This window comes from Zonotrichia albicollis, chromosome 3, assembly GCF_047830755.1.
Source record: "Zonotrichia albicollis isolate bZonAlb1 chromosome 3, bZonAlb1.hap1, whole genome shotgun sequence".
NCBI lineage: Eukaryota > Metazoa > Chordata > Aves > Passeriformes > Passerellidae > Zonotrichia > Zonotrichia albicollis.
Window position 1 is genome coordinate 110,065,816 of NC_133821.1, and position 21,666 is coordinate 110,087,481.

The following is a 21,666-nucleotide window of genomic DNA, read 5'->3' on the forward strand; positions in this document are numbered from 1 at the left end:
GAGATAGTACTGCAACAAGGTTTCTTACTGGTTACTTTTAGAGATAATTCAAATATATTCTGGATGATAAATATTCTGATAACCCATGCTATCTCCATATATCTGATCTAGTCACTTTGTGCCAAAATATGTTCACATTGTCAGTTTCCATTTACAAGCAAAAACATGTTAGCAAACTCTCCTGAAGTTGTGACCATATATATATATATATTACACTTCTCTAGAGTCTTTCTACTCATTCTTGTTCTACATTTAAATAAAAGCACATAGCAAATTGAATATTAATACATTTTGCATTTTTTTTCATTCTGAATTTGTCTTAATGCAGCTAACTATATGTAAGAGATCTTATTCAAAAAAGTATGGAAGATACTGAAGCAAATACATGCATGTGTATAATGAAATTTAATGAGGCAGTTTATTAATTTGTTTAATTGATAATAAGGAATGATTTTCTAACATATAAGATACTTTGGCTAAGTATCTTTGCCTTACTAAAGGCTAATTATGAATAGGACTACATTGATTACAGCTTAATATTTTTTAGAACTTCTTAAAATATCAGAGAGATACTTGAAAATTCAGAAAAACACTATAGTTCTGATGTATGTACCAACGAGTGATTTTTTTTTTTATTTTTTCATACAGAATTCATGATAATAAAGATCTTTCTGATCTTAAAAAATCGGAGTCATGGCCTAACCTCAGTACTACATATCCACCTGGTGCTGCATATGGCCATATCACCCTCCACCAATATTAATGACTCAAAAACTTTAAGATGTATTTTTTTAGTCATTAACACAGAATACATTGCCAAGTCCAGTCCATTTTTCCCCTTATTTTTAAAGCTTATTAAAATAATACATCAAAGATATTTTAATATAGACATTTAAAAATTGCTCACTAGCTAAGAACTGTGATTGCTGTCTCTGTGCAACATGGAAACTCTTGGTATAAGTAGGAGAAAGTTCTCTGGGGCTTTGGAACTCACTTCTACAGCTAACACATTTTAAATACCTCCCAACCAAAGCATGACTGACTTTCTTTTATATTCCTTTTAATAATACCATGTGCTAGTAGGGGTGAAAGATCTGTAAATCACAATTCCATTAGGTAAAAACACAGAATAAAAAAATCATGCATTAAGCGTATACATAATTTTTACGTATCTTGAGGAGTTTTTTAATTAATATGGTATTTTACAATGTTATTTAAGTCTTTAAAATGGCTGAAAAGATGAGAATGTTACAGCTCTGAAAAGAGGTGAATTTGGAGAGGCAGGGGAATCTTTGAGAGGAGAAACTTTTTTCAAAGTTGCACATCTGAAGAAAGGGATTAGAAAAAAAAAATATCATCCAGAGAGAAAAAGTAGAAATACCTGGGGAAAAAAATTGGCATTTTTTTCAGGCTTTGACTGTTCACATATAATAGATCTTATATTTCTCTTCTTAGCTTCACTATAGAAATATGGAGCTGGGATTGGGGATTTTTTGGTCTATAAAGGCAGCAATGGGAAACAACTGGGGAGGTAGTCTGATAGACCCCTCAACAGATTCCCTGTTGTAATTTAATGAAATGGAAAAGGGATGGTACCAAGACTGAAACAGGAACAAGGCAGATGATTGCAGTTTTCCAAAAACCTCCAGAGAACAAAGTGAAGCATGTGGTGACAGCATGTGATACCAGGAAAGGGAATGGATGTAGCTCTGAAAAATGCATTTTGTAATGGATCATTAATTTTGTCAGCTATTGTCCCAGTAGCAGCCCCATACCCTTGGAATAATAGATGCATGTTCAGGTCCTTTGCCTGCAGCTTCAGGCTGTTCAGGTGCAGGAGCAGCATGGAGAGATGCAAACTGTGTTCTAACAGCACCTCACACAGCTCAAAAGCAACAACAGCAGCTGTTGGCATTAACAGCAGGCTCATGGTGAAGTCTTTAACTGGGCAGGCTGCTCTTCTAACAGGGCAGCTAAAGCAAGACTGGAATGTAACAGGTGAATCCATTTGATGAATACTCTGGGGCAAAGTCTGAACAATGGCAACTAGATTTGCAGCAGCCAAGGACTGCTAGGGAGCTTGTGGGGCTGTTGGGTTTTCTTTGTTAGTTAGTTTAGAAATAGTAAAATGGAGAAAAATCAAATCTGTAATGGGCAGTGGGAATATCATGGCAGAACGTCAGTGCTGTTAATTTACTAGCCATATTTTACAGAGTTCTGGGTTTGTATTTACCAAGCAAATGGACTGATTCCATTTTAACTTAGCCTACAAGGAGCAAGTTCGAGACAGGCTTAAATTACATGACCTAAAACACAGCTTCAACATGAGAATTTAGCCTCTAATTTATGGTGCACTTACTTGTAAAGGAGATTTTAGTAAGAAATGTATATCAATAAAATATCCAGTAATCAGACTAATGAACTGAGAGAAGACAGAATCTCATAGTGTTTAAACACAAATTATTTGCTCAGAAAATGTCCTGCTCATTGATCTGGTACAAGAATCTCAGAGTTTCTCTTTTTAACTTTTTTTCTTTATTTTTTTCTACTCTGAGAAATCACAGCCCAAAAAATTTAATATTCATCCCATAATATATATCTCCATATATGTGAGAATGGATGATAGTTACCCATACCTTTGTTCCATTTACACTCAGTAAGTGGATACAGATTTTAATGAGTCTTGCTTTGGGGTTTACTTTGCTTTTGTTTTCTGACAGGATGGGAAGGCCTCCATTGTGAGTTGGATGTTGATGAGTGCATATCCAACCCCTGCATACATGGTATCTGTGTTCAAAAGGAGCCCAGCTTTGGTTATTCCTGTTTTTGTAAGCCAGGATTTGTGGTGAGATGCTGAAATTTCTCTTATCTTTCGTTTTACCTGGCTGTTCAACATTGCACAGAAAATACTTTTTCTTTTTAAGCTTGCTCAGAATTTTTCATATACTTCTTGAATGGAATGGAATGGATTTACAGAAATTACTTATGCTTTGTTCAAGGAATTCACCAGGAATTTCTTCCTGTTCCAGTGACTCTTTGTCTACAATTTTGTAAAGTCTGTATTTTACCATAAGGGCTTGGTAGGTAGAAATAGATCTGAACAATGCAAATAATCTGACTGAATTTACTGACAAATGATCCTGAGAAGGAAGAAACTATCATCTCATAAAAATTAATACCATTTTTGAAAGGTGGATTTTACAGACTAGTAAGGGTAACATTAATGCTTCCCACAGAGCATGGTAACTGCTGCCTTTTTGTCTTCTAAAGCAGATTAGCTTTCAAAACAATGTCAAGTAGTGATTAAGGATACATCACTTGAAGGCCATAGTCTTTTTATACAGAAAACAGATTGATCCTTACGTTACAATAATCTCATTTTTTTTCCTTAAATATTCATGCTTATCTTACATGAACAATTGTAATGGAGAAGATCAGGTTCACAATTTTTTGTACCATTTATGTCTCACCAAAAATCCCCAAAAAACTTCTGAATACCAAATAAAACCACCAGAGAGAAAGACTAAAATCTGTTTAGAGAAATTATTTTTTCAATTAGCGCAAAATTTATTGGTACAAGTCAGTGTTGTGTGACACTGTAGAGACCAGAAGTACAAATAAACCCAAAATTGGGTTAGAAGGAGGATAGATTAATTGTTATTCAAATTACTTTTCTGAATATTATTCTGGTCCAGGGAGTCTTTGATTTACTTATTGTCAAAAGTTGGAATGGTATATTTGGTGAGTTACCAGATGCTAGCTCTGCTTGTTTTCTTCCTGTTTTCTTCCCAAAGTATTCATTAAAATCTCACTGATGATGGAGCTAGATAGATATTTGACCCATGGGGGCAGTTTTTCTATTAGTACATAGCTTGAGTATTAATTGTACATTATGTTGCAGAACAAGCAAGCCCTTGCAGAAGGAAAAGTAACAAGCCTTTGAAGCAGCTGAAATTTAAGATGTATCATCTTTGCCTTTTATTCCATTATTCATTTTTCCATCTTCAGTGCCTCCAATTCCACTATACTTTGGGAAGGAATATAAAAGTAGGAAAACATGGTGGGGGACCAACATAGAAACATTTTTAATATACCTATCTTCAGTGTCAAGAATAAGAAGTTATGGTCTAAACACCTCAAGCGGTATATTTGTTAGGTCCCAATGGGTTCTGGTTCCTAAGAATGAGTAGGTACGGAGTGGAAACAGCAAAATTCACAGAAAAATAAGTATTCAAAGAACTCCAGCTACAGTGTGTATGTAAATCTTCTGTAGTCTGTGTCTGTACTGTTACCCAAAGTATGGATCATAAAGCATAGATTGTGAAATCTCTCATAAATTTTCAGAAGAAAAGCATAGTCAGTGGTATATGAAATAAGTGTTTACTTTTTAAGTGGAACCCTCTATAGATATATACCTACTTTAAAGTACAAATCTGCGCAAGTTAAATGATTCCATCCCCCTGCATGGAAACTGTTAAAGCATTTACAGGCACTTTCAGTGCTATCAAATTTATCTATGGCTACTTAATGTACCCTTCATGCACACTGGAGGTTATCCACATCTGCTTTGTTTCTATGAGTCATAAAATCGTAATCAAATGCTCTTTGCCATTAAATGTAGTAGTCATAAAAATGTACTAATCTATCGCAGGAAAGTCAGAATGAAACATAAGTTTTATAGGATTAAAAACGATTATGAGCCTTCTCAAACTGATCATTTGTTCTATGTGTGGAATTAGAAAAGAGCAAGAAGGAAATGCATGGGAACTGACATATTAATTGGTCTGTTTTTCCTTTGTGCTTTGGAATACCGACACAGTGAGTGATTTTATAAGATGCCATGAATCTACCAGATAGCTTGTCTGCTTGCCAAAACAAATTAAGAAGTTGATTGAAACAAACATGAATGTATCAAAATTACTCAAAACCCATCAATTTAACATCTTCTGTTTTAAACCCCAAATAATTTATACTACTTGTAAAAAAAGTGATTTCAGTTTTCATGCCTACAGTTCTTCCTCTCTCTCTCTTGTTCTTCCTATTGTTTCTTAATATCATAAATCAATATAATAGAGTTGACAGAGATCTCATAAAATACAAGTTGTCCCAAGTTCTGTGTAAATAGTTAGCTATGTAGACATGAAAGACTTTTTAAGTATTTGTCTGAAGGAAAGTGTGTAATGAATACATGCTTTTTGAGCTCTAGAGAAGGCTTGGATTTTTTAACATGTGCTCCAATTGCAGGAGAAGATTCAGTTAAAAATTATATCCTGATGATATGTTGTAAGAGATGTATGTCCTCAGGAATGAAATGTACATATTTTACACAGTTATCAAACATGTAGTATCCTTCTAGGATAGCTGTTAGCTGTCTCCCTTCACGTAGTCTATTAGTTCATTGCAACAGAAGTGAAAATAAAATGAACCCAGGCCTGACTTCGGAATATATTTATTTCACACTTCAAGAATGCATTTAATTCACATAATTATTCCTTGCCTTTTTTACAGACCACTGAATATGATCATTTTTGCTTTATTACTAGGGAGGATATTTCAGACTTCCCGTGAATTGTTACTCTTGATAAAAAAATAGGAAATGAATGCCTGATCCAATTTGAGACTGCCACTATATTTTTTTCTTTTCTAAGCGCTATCTGTGAATGCAAGGTATTAACAGGGAGCTGTGTGCAGATTTGGTAACAACAGACAACAAACAATGGGCTGCAGTGTACAAAAGGAAAGAATATTAGCTTGCAAGTCAGAGCAAGCCATAGAATTTTTAGTCAGCTAAGTCCTCTGTAAAAAGTATTTTTCAAACCTACATTCTATATGAAGATCATTATTTTAACCAGTTTTTAATACTGGTAACAATATTGTCTTTGATACTATGCAATTACAAGTCTGTAAAGAAATTATTTTCTTGATAATCAGAGTCAAAATGTTAGTCAGATAAAATTTAAAACTATACTGTTACATTAGTTAAGGAATATTTTCCACATGGCATTTCCTTTTGAAAGTGTAAACAGCTTAATATAAACAAAAAATATTTTAGAATCAAAAGAAAGCAACTAACTTCACTATGAAATGTGAATTGTCGTCAAAATATGTCCTTTTTTTGAAAACTCTCTTTCAGGGACGAAGCTGTGAGCTTAATTACAATGATTGTCTTATACAGTCCTGCTCCACTGGGTTTCTTTGTGTTGATGGAATAAACAATATCACCTGTTTACCTACTGTGCCCCAAAGCAAGAAAATTCTCAGTGAAGTGGCTGAAGTGTTTCCTGCCGAAATTTTAGACAATGACCTTCCATCAGCACTGGCTGTGTCTATGGAACTTTGGTCTAAACATGTCTCTCCTGATTTACATGCAGGAGAAGTGTCCCAAGGTGAGTAGAAAGAGCTTCTGAACAATGCATATATCAAACTTCTTTCCTTGTTAATGCTTCTAAAATGCTTTTAAATGCTTCTAAATGCCTCTAAGAATATTGGAAATATATTAATTTTAATTATTAAGATTTTTTTATTTCATGTATTCCCTTCTATTTTTCTTGTATTTACTACAACATTCATTCTTAATTGCATTTATATGTAACTGCAAACTTACTCTTCTCTCAAAAGAATTTTTCCCACCATTTTTCACATCCAATAAGGAAAACTACACTTTTATTTAGCTGGGTTTTCAGTTTGCCAGAGTGTACAATTTCATGTGCTTCATATTGTGTTCAGTAATCTCTGATTCTAATGCCAATCTTCCCTTCTTCCTTGGCTAGTCAGCAGGAGAGAAAGATAATTTGCCTTACTCCATAGGGATTTTGATTCTTTTTTCCTAGTTCACATGTTTTCTGAGTGCTTCTTTTTCTGTGCATCTAGATGTTTTTAGACTAAAATACATATTGGACAAACCTCTCAAAGTCCCTGCCATTCTTATTGTTTGTAGTGATGTTTTTGGCATGCCATAATTTTCCTATCCTGTTATTTTAAAACATTCACAAAAAAGTCAAAAGTAACAGAAGTGCAACATTTTATTATGAAGATTGTATCTACATTGTGGCCTCTTCATTTTACTAAAAATAGTATTACATAGGCATTCTCTTTACAAATGGTTTCAGAATTTTTTGCTTATATACATCTTCAAAGTGATTACTTGTATAAAAAATAAGCTGACTCCTGTTTAGTTGTTTTGGGGGGGATTGTTTGGTTTTTTGTTTTGGTCTGGTTTGGTTTGTTTAGGTTTGTTTTTAATGTTGCTTTTTTTTTTTTTTTTATTTGGGTAAATGATTTATAGAGAATGTTGGGTTATGGTATACAGAATTCTCTTGGGATGGACTGAGTGAGTGACTGATTGACAGAACTGCTCGTTCTGACTTTTCCTTCACAAGAATCACATACTCATATTCCATTTTTTTATTGATATTGTCTATTTTTCTGCAAAGACTGTCTCCTAATCATCATTTTCATCACTTATGTTCTTTAAAGAGACAAACATAAACTTGACAAAATGATTGGGTGATGTTAAACAGCTGACCACAGAGGAAATTCAACTAATACTGGAGACAAAACTGCATGATCCAGACAAGGAGATCTGTCATTCATGAAATCAGGGTACTTTCTGAAACATTCAGCTGAGTAGTGTATCTCAACAGTGACTTTTCACTGACATAGTTAACAGTAGTTCTGAGTTCAAAACACACATCTATTTGTAAACTCTTAAAATATTTTTGGAACAATCTGATCAAGTGCTCTTCTTCCTACAAAACCTTCAGGTATAAAGTTACTGATGGATACTGAAAAGTTGTCATTGTTTGAATCCCCTAATGATGAGATATCCTACTTGGTTTTATTGGCACAAGTCACAAACAGAAATTTGTAAAATTTTAATGACAAACCATTTATTTTTACATACCTGTTATCCTGCTTCAAGTTCTGCCTTATACAAGGATATTAGCTGTACTGTACTGAAACAAATGACTGCTGTGCCTAACAAAGAACTCATGAGTACACCCTGTTACCTGGACTGCACAGAACATCTGCAGTGGAGTAGGTTCTGGCCTTTATCAGCTGGTGTTCTGTCAAGTACCTCATTTCTATTCAGAGAAACTTTTTGAGGTGGTGGGGTGTTTTTATACCGAGATAAAAGTGTCTGTCAAGGTTTCCAGGTGCTTGGAAGAGATTTATTGTCACCAGGCAGCAGCTGATATGGCACCTGCAGCCGTACCTGACGCAGATGGCTCTTCCTCACCTTCTGCCACACGGGCTGCTCGAGCAGCAGAGCAGCAGGTTGGAGGCTGCTACAGTGCTGACAGCAGATCAGCAACACAAGTTTCACCTCACTACAATAATCTTTTCAGGATTTCAGGTGTTCCTTTCATCATACTTACATATAAACTCAGGAGGTATTTCTACCTCTTGAGTATATAGTTATGATATTATAGTATAGGCTATAGTATATGAGTATATAGTATATAAGCATAATCAACATTTTTAATGTAAAATAGTTACAGAGAAAAGTGTATATATATTGAGGTAAATTTTTTTTGTATGTAGTACCATTAACTTGCCACTTCTCGTTTCACAATGAGACAAATGATGGCTGCATTTCTTAAAAGCAGTACTACTTTTAGAACATTGCAACATTTCAGAAATAAATTCAGGGAATTAAAAGGACATAGGAAAACCTAAGAACTCTGGAATTAAATATTAGGGAATATTGATTGATTTGGTCCACAGTTTTATATTATACTTTTATAAAAGAGAATTAATACCCTGTCATGGTTTGAGCCTGGCACAGAGCCAGTGCCCCCCATGAAAATGCCCCACCCTGGTGTCTGCTGTGAGATGTGACCAGGAATAAGCAAAACAGGCTCCAACTTAAACATTAAAAAAAACACTTTATTACCTAAACTACAGGAAAATAGGGAAAGACTATAAGGAAAAGAAAAAAAAAATTGAAAACCTTACAAAAAAAACTTTCCTCCTCCCCACTCCCTGACTTTCCCAATCCGATACATTCTCCCAAATCACCAACTGCCCAGCCTTGGCCCCACACTTTAGTATACTCAAACTGCAGTTCATGAAGAGGAAAGGAGTCCTTCTTGTTCCATAGGCTTCCCCTGGAAACACACTGAAACCTCGTGTGCTTCCCTGTCACTTCGGCACCGCCCGGAAAAAAGTCCTTTTGCCGCTTGTGACATCTTCCTTCCATGCCCAGTGCTCTCACCACTGATGCATGGACAGAGCTGCTCTTAGGGTTGTCTTTCAAGGATGCCTTGTCTCACTCCAAAAAGGCACAGTCTCTGCTTTGGGACATCTGTCCCCCCCATATTTTTCCAACCCCCTGGGGCCGGGGGGTCCTCACGAAGAACCCTCCTGGTTTTGAGCCACTGCGTCCCCCTAAGTGCAGTCTGTGTCCCAGGAACAACTGAGTCCATGGCCACAAGAAAAGTCCAGCCAAAAGGCCACTCCAAATCATCTCTTCCCATTCAATCATCTCCACGTTCTTCGGGCCAGGTCCTTGTCTCATCTCATCTCTCATCTCCCTTCTTATTCAGCTTCGAGGAGGATTAGCATTTTTGCAAGGCCCCAATCATGAAAGAAAGGGTTAAAAGTTTCAGTCTCTGTCTATCTTAGAACGATGATACTCCCACACGTGCTGCTGCTGCTGCGGCCGGCCGGGCTGCACCCTTCCCCCCCCTTTCTCCTCCTGGGCCGGCTGCTATCACCGCCGACTCTCCCTCTCTCTCCCTCCTGGGGGGGGGGGGGAATGGCTGCCCGATGTCTCTTGGGGCTCCGCCACCCTTCCATCCTTGAGAGCTTTCTCACCCCCATCTCTGTCCAGGCCCCGGGCCTACCGCATGGCTGCCCCTCCCCCGCCCAGCAGCAGCGGCTGGGCTGGACGGGGGAGAGATCTGACCTCTTCGCCGCGACGTCCCAAGAGAGAGTGCCAAGGGCAGTGCCCTGCTTTTAACCCCTGTGTATTCTCGGAGGTGTGTCCAAACCCCACTGGCTACACCGGGTGCCAGTCTCAAACCCAAAACTTTCATTGGTTTGACCACAGCTTCCCAGAATTCCCACTTCTTCCTGGTCAAACCACCACATACCCATAAAGCCAAGGAGAGGGTTTTTGCTTTTCATTCTTTGCTTGAGGGCTTGTGTTGGAAAAAATTACTTTATATCATTGATTTAAAGCACTTAGGGGGGAAAAAGTATTTCTAGACCTGGAAAGATATGTATAAAGGTGCCAAAAGACAAATAAACCATTTTTGTTGGGTATAGAATACAGTTATTTTCCTGTGAATGCTTGTCTAAATAGATTTCATTCTCAGTACACATACATAAATACGCAGATCAAATTGATGTTTCCAGAACTGCCTCCTGATACTGTGCCTGTAGTCAAGAGGTCAAGTTGTCTTAGTATACCCACTATGGATTTCCAACTGATCATATGATCTAAAAGGAATTTTATTTGCATTTTTCGTTGCTGTTGATGTTGTTGTTTTGGGGAGTTTTGTTAGTTTGATTGGGTTTTATAGTGGAAAAAATAGAAAAGGAACAACAATGCATCCCCAAAAGTAATAGCTGCCCTTATGTTGATGCATCAGCAAATCTATGGCTTTTTTATTGGAAGAAATAAGACTCTTAAAAAGCGGAGTGAGAAATGCTCTTGGATGAGTAAAATCTTTAATACACAATCCATAGTAGAAGAAATTAGTTAAGCTGTATAACCTGTTGTACTTGTCTCTAATTACAGATTTTGTGTATTTGTTAATAACTTTTATTAATAAAACTTGAGAAAAAATACTGATGACTCACCCAGATAAATTGCAGTCTGACAAATGGAAACTACATACTTTTCATGTATTTTAGAATAGCTATTCTCATATGACAATCAGTAGATACATTATAGCAAGTTCTAAGCTACCTTAGAGTAGCAGGGATCTCTAGTAAAGGGCTATGAGAGATGAGATATATCTTGCAGAAAAATATATTTTTTGATCTGGTCTCCAGGTGTGCTTTTCAACTTCCATGACATTGCTTGCAGCAAAAATGTTTTGTAAATACAGTTGTTCTTAGGAAAAAAAAAATTATTGTTATAGAAATGCTTTCATGTGACCAGAGGGGATGACCTAAGCTCTTAACCATATGTCTGTTAGCACTCTGTGAAATTCTGTATGACTTTTTCACTTTCCCATGCTCTGCCACTAAGTAATTGGCCAATATGCAACCATTAACACAAATTGAATGCAGGGAACTTTCCTTCCTTCCTTCCTTCCTTCCTTCCTTCCTTCCTTCCTTCCTTCCTTCCTTCCTTCCTTCCTTCCGCCACTTCCTTCCGCCACTTCCTTCCGCCACTTCCTTCCGCCACTTCCTTCCTTCCTTCCTTCCTTCCTTCCGCCACTTCCTTCCGCCACTTCCTTCCGCCACTTCCTTCCGCCACTTCCTTCCGCCACTTCCTTCCTTCCTTCCGCCACTTCCTTCCTTCCTTCCGCCACTTCCTTCCTTCCGCCACTTCCTTCCTTCCTTCCTTCCTTCCTTCCTTCCTTCCTTCCTTCCTTCCTTCCTTCCTTCCTTCCTTCCTTCCTTCCTTCCTTCCTTCCTTCCTTCCTTCCTTCCTTCCTTCCTTCTGCCACTTCCTTCCGCCACTTCCTTCCGCCACTTCCTTCCTTCCTTCCGCCACTTCCTTCCTTCCTTCCGCCACTTCCTTCCTTCCGCCACTTCCTTCCTTCCGCCACTTCCTTCCTTCCTTCCGCCACTTCCTTCTGCCACTTCCTTCCGCCACTTCCTTCCTTCCTTCCGCCACTTCCTTCCGCCACTTCCTTCCTTCCTTCCTTCCTTCCGCCACTTCCTTCCTTCCTTCCTTCCTTCCTTCCTTCCTTCCTTCCTTCCTTCCTTCCTTCCTTCCTTCCTTCCTTCCTTCCTTCCTTCCGCCACTTCCTTCCTTCCGCCACTTCCTTCCTTCCGCCACTTCCTTCCTTCCTTCTGCCACTTCCTTCCGCCACTTCCTTCCGCCACTTCCTTCCGCCACTTCCTTCCTTCCTTCCGCCACTTCCTTCCTTCCTTCCGCCACTTCCTTCCTTCCGCCACTTCCTTCCTTCCGCCACTTCCTTCCTTCCTTCCGCCACTTCCTTCTGCCACTTCCTTCCGCCACTTCCTTCCGCCACTTCCTTCCGCCACTTCCTTCCTTCCTTCCTTCCTTCCTTCCTTCCTTCCTTCCTTCCTTCCTTCCTTCCTTCCTTCCGCCACTTCCTTCCGCCACTTCCTTCCTTCCTTCCGCCACTTCCTTCCTTCCTTCCTTCCTTCCTTCCTTCCTTCCTTCCTTCCTTCCTTCCTTCCTTCCTTCCTTCCTTCCTTCCTTCCTTCCTTCCTTCCTTTCTCTTCCTTTCTCTTCCTTTCTCTCTCTGTTTGGGCAGCCAAGCATTGAAACAAGTCCAGAGAGATTTCAGTTTCCATCTTTGGAGATATTTAGAATTGAACTGGACAATATTCTGAGAAACCTGTTGTAGCTGACTCTGCTGTGAGCAGGTGAGGCTAAATTAGATAAACTTCAGTGGTCCCTTCAAACCTCAGTTATCCTGAGATTCTGTGGTACCATGAAATGGTTAGGACAGAATTGCCTTTCAGACATTGTTTATAAAGACTCTTAGCATTTATGTCTATGCAAGTAACTAGTTAGTCACCAAGAGTGGTATTCATCATACCTATAGCTATCCATTCATTAATCTGTGTAAACTATATTACTGTAATAAATGAAGAAAAATTGCACCATCTGCTTTAGATGTCTGTTCTGGAATAGAATGCAAACTTTTCTCCTTTTCTTAATATGAACTATTCTGCTTCTTTGTACTTTTGGTTTTGGCAAAGAAATTGAATATTGCCTTGAATATTCTGTTTTTGTAATGTATGTGGATCATAGAGCTCACAAAGACATTTGAAAGACAAAACCCAGCAAAAACAGACATGAATGTTAACAACAAACCTGCTATTACACAGCAGCTAACTGGATTTACTTCCATTAATTATGGAGAAAAACTTTCATTAAACAAATACATTACTGAAGTGGATTTTCATCCCCATATTGAGTCACCTACTTTCACTGCCTGTGTTCAATATTTCAGTATTTCTTTTAAGACTTTCCTTTCCTTAAGACTGCCTAAAATATGAAATATGTTCTGAACATATCACTAGTGGTCAAATTGGTACATTACTACAAAGCTCTTCCTGTTCAGCATTATTTTGTTAAAAATCTTGCTCTGCAAAAATTCCAGTTTTGATTACATTATTGGTTAAACACCCCTAGCGTAAAGCAAATTTCAGGGTCTTGGATTTTACTCACTGCTTTTCTTTATAATGTAATGCTTTTTCAGCTTTCTCCTTAATCAAGTTCTATTCAATTACATCAGGGTACACTTGGTTTCTGAAAAATGTTGAAACTACATGATGCCTTTGCCTCCTAATACATCTTTATCATATTGAATTGTTTATGTTATATTCACTGGATTTGTCACCACTCTCATTATTCCTTTAAGCTTTGTCTTTCATCAGTTCGGCCAGACATATTACTTTTCATTCCATTGTAATTTCCCTGTTCTCAGTATCTGTAATCATATGCTGCTTTTAAACACATGTTATTATATCTGCCACATCAAGAAGGTAATTACTTTTGACATAGTGAAGTTACTAGCTATGTAGGTTAGCATGGAATTTCATGCAAAATGAGTGCTTTGAACACTGATCCATTATTTACACTTTATTTGTAACTGCTAGAAGCTTGAACTTGGTAACTTTCCAGACCTCTTTCACAAGCAGTCATTTCCCCTAGAGTTCTGATAAAGACCTAGAAGAATAATCACAAGTCTGGCCTACTTTTGGTTTTACTTAAGTGCAACCTGCTGCTCTGCAGGCAAAAAAATCTTGATGGTCTGCAACTTTTAAGTGTATATTTTACTCTGATTGCTTTGTGCTGAGACTTCTAAGCAAGCCAGGTAAATAGGAAAATCTGTGGGAATTCTATGTAAATGGCTGTCACAACAAGAAAAAAAATAAGAAATTAAACTTTAATTTAGAAACCATACATAATTTGACATTTTCTAGATTTCTATATTAAAATAAATTTAAACTGCCTTTTGAGCTGACAAATGTTTTCTAGATTTCTAATCATCAAAAGTGTTCGAGTAATATCTAAATGTCTTCTAGACTATGCATTGTCCATCTGCTCAGAGACTCATTGTGCTCGATATTCCCAGCTACTTTAAAGCAGAAAGAATCGTGATATTGGGAATAAAACTCTTTGCATACCTGCCAATGACAGCAGATGTTGAGTTTCAGGTATGAAGTAATTTGAGAACAGTATTTATGCCACTCAGTATCTCCTGTCATTTGGAGTTTCAAAGCCAGTGAGATCTATGAGCATCATCTACTCTGGGAACAGGGAAATATTCAAAAGCATCTTCTGTGTTTGAAAAATATTACCCTAAGAAACTTCCTACAAGCATAGTTAACTTCCATATGATTGGAAACAAACAAACAAACAAACAAAAACACAAAACAAAAAATATACATTTACTAGTATGAGTATTTCTGGGTTAGGGAAGTTTTTTTTCTTGTAACTCAAAGGATTTTCCTTCATTTTTGGAATACTATCAGCATTCTATTTTAAGATTGATTTATACTCTAGATTTTTGAACCAACCAAACTATATAACATGTGGGATAACATTCATCAGCATAGCAAGTATACTGTTTTGAAAATCTTAAAATGTCTTTTGTGTAGCGGGTTCTGAGGAGTCTAAATCAATTAGGATTGCTTTTCTTTTAAGAATAGCAAATAAAAGATATGAGGTGTTCCATGTAGCTAACATTTTGCATTTACATTTTGAAGCAGTTATTGAATTAATTATGCTTTGCTCTTAAACCTTATTTTGAATATATTGAAAATGAATCATATTTATCAACTTCTGCAGTTTAAAATAAGAAGGGATTTTAGAGTCATAAGAACCTCCGAGTAAGTCTTTCTCTTATTATTTATTTGGAAAACCTATTATTTGGTATATTATGAAAAGTATCCCAAATGCACAGATTGTTCCTCAGAGGAACTGTTACATTCCTTGGAGTTAAGTAATCCTTAGAGATGATTAGGCAGCATTCTAAGTGTAAACACTGTCAGTTCAGCTTTTTCCTCATCTTATTTGAGGAAGTGGAGAGGTTCCTGTACGACTCCCTGGAGTGAGTACCTGCTCACTGGCAGTGGTAAGTTCTGATGGTAACTGGGATCTGAACCAGAGAGGAGCACAACAGGAGGGTTGCACTATTGGGTTCTAGTGCAAAGTCTCTAGTTCTGTAATTGAAAAACATTGTTCAAAATCTTAGCAAACTTGGCCCCTGTAGTGAAGTTTAAATAATGTGAATTCCTGCAGAAAAAAAAAAAAGTAAAATAATTATTTTCCTTCAGTTGGGATCTCAGCTTACATGGATATTGTTAAAATGGAGGAACTGTTGGCTAACCATTATCTATAAGCCTTGGTTTTGTTCTCAGATCAGTCATATGTGTACAGATGTAAGGATATTAATGTGCTGTGGAAAATAAAAGAAGGGGAAAAACCAAATCTTCTAAAATACTATTATATGTGTTTGCAATGAAACAAGTTGCGGGATGGGTAGGGTAAAAAGGAAAAATCTTATGACGTAGATGGATGGGGAACATTGTAAGGTCAGTACAAGACAAAAGAAATGTATACACAGTGAGGTAACGCAATAGGATATTCAAGGTGACACGTTTAGGAACAAGATTTGAAATAGTACATATTATTGGCCTGAAGAAAGATAAATTGCCTGTGCTCTTCTTCAGCGTCTGTCAATGTATAAGTCCTAAAAATGTCCATATTTAGTCTGGTAGAAGCAAGAGGTAATACCTTCTCACAAGTAAAGCAGTATCCCTACTACAATGTGTCATGTTGCCTCACCATTTTACCTTCTCATTATCTCCAATTTTAACAGTCTTGCAGAGTTGTGAGCAACAGTGGCTTCTACACCTCAAACCTTTGACCAGAGGGTTTGTGTTATTTCAGGTAGCCAGTAAATCTTTATGTGCAGTTATGGAAAGCATAAAATGACTTCATAAGCCAAACCTACTTTTTCTTTTGATGTCACATGGGTCAACGTGTCACAAAGATTAAACTTATTACTCAATACTCTTGAGATAATTGTGTCTGATTAACAGTAATCTTCCCTGTGACTTGGCTTGGCCTCCCAGCAATTTTTCATATATAGCTTTTCTTTTTTTCTTCTTCTTGAAAAGAAAGGCACAAACACATTTTTCACTATTAGTAAGTACACAGTGTGGAGCTGGAACAATTTTTCTCAAGTCTTTGTTGTCTTAGCTCTGCTTCAGAAATTAGAGATGCCTTAAATACCTTTAAATGACTGTTCCTAACACCGTCCATTTATGTATAGCTAAGCAGTTGCTAAGTGCTTGTTTGCAGAAGAGAAAGACTATGCCTATTCTGCATATCTAAATAGATCAAGAATATACCAAATGAAAAAATGTTTCATTGTCCTTATGTGCTGGAAAAGGCTGCTCTCCATCTAAAGTTTGTATCTTACAGCTTTTCAGTCACTATTTTCGGTTTTGTGGACTAAAGAAAAAAATATTTTGCCTATCTTGGTATGATTTATTGTAAACGTTCTTTTTTTTTTTTTTTTCTTCCAAGCTGGGCAGGTGCAAGGTCGTTAATCATTACTTAGATCATGATTTGCTTTTTAGCAAACTGTCATATATTCAAATACCAAAGAAATGCTGCAGTTTAAAGTGTCACAAACACTAAATCATATGGCAATTCAGTCATTGTGTGTATCATAAGCAGGTTTTACACTTTAGAGTTTATTAAGTCTAAAAGAATAATTTGAGAATGACCTTTTAGAACTATTTGCTGTTCAGAATTTATTTAGTATCACAATAATTAAGTCAGGAAAGTTTGCAGGGGATAAAATATACTGAAGGTAATCACTTTAAAAAGATTAGTTCCTATCCAATCTTTTAGAATATAAGCAGGACTGAAAGAATAATTTTCCTTACACAGAACAGCAATTCTGTTCCAGTGCTGTGCTTCTGTCATAGGTAACACTGTGTCTTTAAATCCTGGACAATTTCTCACCCACAGTACAACACGATTATCCAGCTGAATGCTGGACACTTGGTCCAGAAGGATACAGTGAGGGACAGTATGAAGAGCTTTGCTGAAGTCCAAAAAGATTACCCCTAATGGCTTCCCTAGATAACTGGGTGAGTTACCCTGTCGGAGAGGGAAATCAAGTTTGATAAGCAGGACTCCCTGTTTGTGAGGCCCTGCTGGCTGTGACTGATCACTGTGTTGTCCTCCACCTGTTTTTCAATACTCCCCAGAACTGTATTTTCCATGATTTTAGTGGGCAATGAAGTGAGACTGACAGGCCTGTAGTTTCCAGGGTCCTCCTTGAAAACCAGGACAACATTTTCTAGTTTCCAGTTGGAAACTCTGGATTCCAAAGACCACTTGAAAACCATCAATTTTAATGAATTATTTTGAGTATATTTATCTCTGTAAATGTTAGTAAAAATAATAGGGTTTTTCATTGGTGACAGGAATTTAATTGCCTTTATACTTTAAAATAGAAGCACTATGAGGGAAGTGGAATTTTAAACAAAGACAGAATTACTAGTAGTATGGAAGAAAATATAGATTTTTTTTTATACACCTCAATATAAAAAATAAGATATCTAAACATTTTTTTAAGAATTAACCTCAATATGACTGTTAGTATCTGTGTTTGATTTGAGGGGTAAGAACTATCCAGTATACATTATTTTCTCTGTTGAAGAGAGAAGAAAAGTCTGATACTGGACAATCTGCTACACGTTTCTTATTCTGAAGGGCATTTTTCAAATTTGTTTTCTAATGCTCTAGTATTTCCTCTAAAATTTAACCTTAGCACCAGGTGTTTCAGTTATTCTGATGTTTGTGGTTTCTGTGGCTTCTGCACACCCTTTTCATATAAGTAGAGTATGTTTCAGACCTTTAGAAATACCATGACTTCCAAATCTGAAAGACTATCAGCATGCAAAAATATAGAACTCTTCCAAGATGCATTGCATCTGATTAGCCCACCTATTTCTCCATGAGTACTTATAATAATTGGAAGAGGGAGAATCAGTACCTGTTTAGACACTCAGCTGCAGCTTTTAGCTGTGGCTGTATGACATCTGTTAAACAAGCTTCACATGCTGACTAGATTTATGTGAATATGGTTACAACACTGGTTCTTTTAGGCCAAAAAATATTTATTTTGTATTGAATTAATTTTAGCTCTTTGAAGATAAAAATTTTGAATTTCAAAATTAAAGAATGTAAACTAAGAATTTCATTATCAGGATTAGAAATGGATTTCATTTACTCTACTTATTTTTTCATTGGTCTCTATCAAAAGGCAATAGGGGAAAAGAAGTGAAGGGATTTAATTTTTTTCTATATAATTCATTAAAGCAGATAGGTCTATTATTCTATTTACTTCTTAAGTTGATTCTTCTATCTATGTTATTTTTTATTTTTTTCCTCTAGTAGTCGTTTGCCTTTTATATTCTGCCTTTTTCCTTAACCTCAAATGTAGAAAGGAAATAGAGTATCAGTGATGCTCTGGTGCAAGTTATAATCCTGACCACCTCTAAAATTGTGAACCATTAAATCTTACAGCTTTTATTTAAGACTACTGGACAGCCATCACATTGAAAGATAGGTTCCTGTTCAAGACTGAAAAATAGAGCCAAGTTCTGTAATACTGACTCATCCAAAAGTCCTTAGTTATGGGAGTTTTTTTTCACTGTAACCTTACTGGATTTTCTTCCACATTGAATAGACTTTCTGAACATGAAGTAAAGAACTGTTAAACTCTGTTATTTATCTTCCATTCACTTAAAGATAGTAGCTTTAGGAATTGTATAAAAAAGTATGTGAGGACAAGGACTTGGCAAAATTTCAGAATTTACATTCCTATATGGTCAATAGTCCAGGCAATGAACTTCAGTAGTTCACATAAATAAAAATAGAAGAACTGCTTGGTTAGAAATTCAGCCTTCAAACTTTTGTTTAAGATTTAGGTTGTTCATATTAACAGTATGTTATATGTATTAGAATTGCCAGCTCCTGGTTAAGGAACACAAACCACATAAAACCTCCAACCACAGTGTGCAGTGAAAGTTATACCTACATTGAATATCGAGCACTTCAGTATAAATTCACTGTGTTTTACTTGAGCTGCTTCTACAGGCAAAGTGTATATTAAATAATCAGTTAGATAATTTGTTTCAGATATTCTTCCATGAGCTAGTATGGCTGATCAGGAATTGGCACTACTGGCATAGAAACTGTGCGTTGAATTTTGGTTTAGAATGAGACACAATGTTCTTTACGTCTGCTTTGTCACCTTTGGGTTTATGTTTGTCTGCCTATTCCAGCCTACATTCCCAAATTACTGCTGGGGTCACAGGAGAGGTCTTTGAGACCATGGGAAAGAAATGGCTGCAGACACCCCTCTGGTTTAAAGCCATGCCCTTTCTGTTTCTGTTCGCTTCAAAAGCACACTAACATGTCTGACACAGCAGTGCAGTGAAGCACTTGAACAAACACATTGCTTGGACATTTTGGGACTCATAGAAATTCCTGGGTTTTCAAAAAATGAAACGCTGTTGCTTTCCATCTTTTGAGATGGAATTTGTGCTTTGGGGCATCTTAACACATTTACGAATTTTGAAGTATTAGAAAACATTGCAAATACCAGCATCCCAACTTCTGAAAAGAGTTGGTTTTATCTTTTCAGTTTTTATAATTATGATTACAGTAACTTCTATATTTCTTCTGGATTTTGAAGCTTTTTTTTTTTTTGGTTCGCAAATCATTGAGTCTCTAATTTGTGCTGTGTAACTGTGTAAAATGAATGTTGGAAATGAACAGAAAATAAATGTAAACAGGGCCGTGTCTTTAGTGCAGTAACACCTCTGGTCCTTTGTATGTTTTCTTAAGATAGCTAGAACCTCCTTTCTTTACCATATTATGAAATATTTCAGACATCTAAAAAATACTGGCTACAATATGCATTTCTAAATTTTTGTCAGTAACTGCTAGCTTGAACCTATTTCATCATTACTAATATGAGAGTCAGTAAAGGCTCAGAAATGAGAATATGTACATATTATAATCTGCTCTTTCTCAATGGTAAATAATGTTGTAGTTAAGTCTCATACATTTTAGAAATATATTTCTTTGTAACCAGTTGACTTCACTAAAATATTTACTTAGATTTGAACATAAGTGGTACAAATGTGTGCATAAGTGAGACTTCCATTGTACTGATGAATAAAAAATTTATCAAAGGTACAAGTAAAAATAATGAGTACTTATTTTAATTGTTCTTATTATTTAGAACATACTTTTAAACTTGCCAGTTCCCACCTAGTAAATAAATAATATTCCAAGAATGACTTTTTTTTCCTGGGAGTCTCCCATATAGTAAGCATAAAATGTTTATTTGTGCATCCACATATGGCTGATGTTGCACTCATTAATTTGGGGTGTTTTCAATTTTATATTTTGGTTTCTTGGTTTGGTTGTCTGTGCCTGTTTTGTTCTGGAACATATCCATAACAGCAAATATAAGCAATGTTCACTTGAACTCCAATGTTAACAATAAGATACTGCTTCAATGCCATTAGCAGAATTCTCATCTGAAAGGCATGGCTTTTTTTTTTACTCCTCAGTGTTATTTATAGATATTTATAGGCAGTGTTACTGCCTGTAAATATCTATAAATATCCATGTTTCTGTAGGTATACATTTCATAGGACAGCAAGTTCTGTGTACAGTCCAACAAGTATTTGCTGATGGGTGTAATGCTTCTGGCCATGAACTTGATTTTACTGTATGCAAGTTGCAGAATCTAAGCCTCAGCTAGCTGCATATGTTTTGTTACACCAATTTTAAAATCTTTGTAGGCTTTATGAGTTTTTCTTTCTAAAAATGTAGATACTTTCTTTGTGTATATCATATATCACTCTTATATACATTTTTTTTCAGGGCTTTAGTGTAGCTAACTAACAATTGCCTTTGTAAAATGTATTTTTTTAATTAGGAAAAAGGAGCAAATAAAGTTTAAGTGAGTTATCATTAGATAAGGTTATTTGAAGTGATTTTTACTGAAGCACCTTCTTTACTACTTAAAAATCATTACTGTTATTGCTATAGCAACTGTTGAAAGTATCATGCCCCGTTTGCAGGGTAAGCAAGTGTGGGTCATACAAATGATGCAGATCTTCTCAGACTTAATTTGTAAAACCTGTTTAAATAACCACTTCACTGAACTCCAGCACAATAAACATTGTTCTGTATGTTTTAGAGCTATTAAAGCTTAATCCACTACATTTGTAATGAATGGTTAATCATTGCTCTTTACTAATTTCAAATGAAAACATCTCAATACCAGCATTTACTGCAGTAAAATAACTTTAGTTGTACCAATAAAACATTACCTTGATGAGACTGCAAAGCATCCACCCATAATCAACATGTTCATTATAAAACTTCTGAATATTTTTTTCTAAACCTTTGCTTCTAGATAATGCCTTACATTAAAAACTACTTGGGCTTTG

At 36.3% G+C, this 21,666-nt stretch overlaps 1 protein-coding gene across 4 annotated transcripts in view; it reads left to right on the forward strand.

Moving 5' to 3' along the window:
• EYS (eyes shut homolog) overlaps positions 1–21,666 on the forward strand; it is a 790,428-nt gene that overhangs the window by 446,574 nt on the left and 322,188 nt on the right. For all 4 annotated transcript variants that reach the window (XM_026791587.2, XM_074538459.1, XM_074538460.1 and 1 more), the window contains 2 exons: positions 2,721–2,845; positions 6,134–6,386. In XM_026791587.2, coding sequence (XP_026647388.2) covers positions 2,721–2,845; positions 6,134–6,386 — 378 coding nt within the window. The remainder of the gene's footprint in view (positions 1–2,720; positions 2,846–6,133; positions 6,387–21,666) is intronic.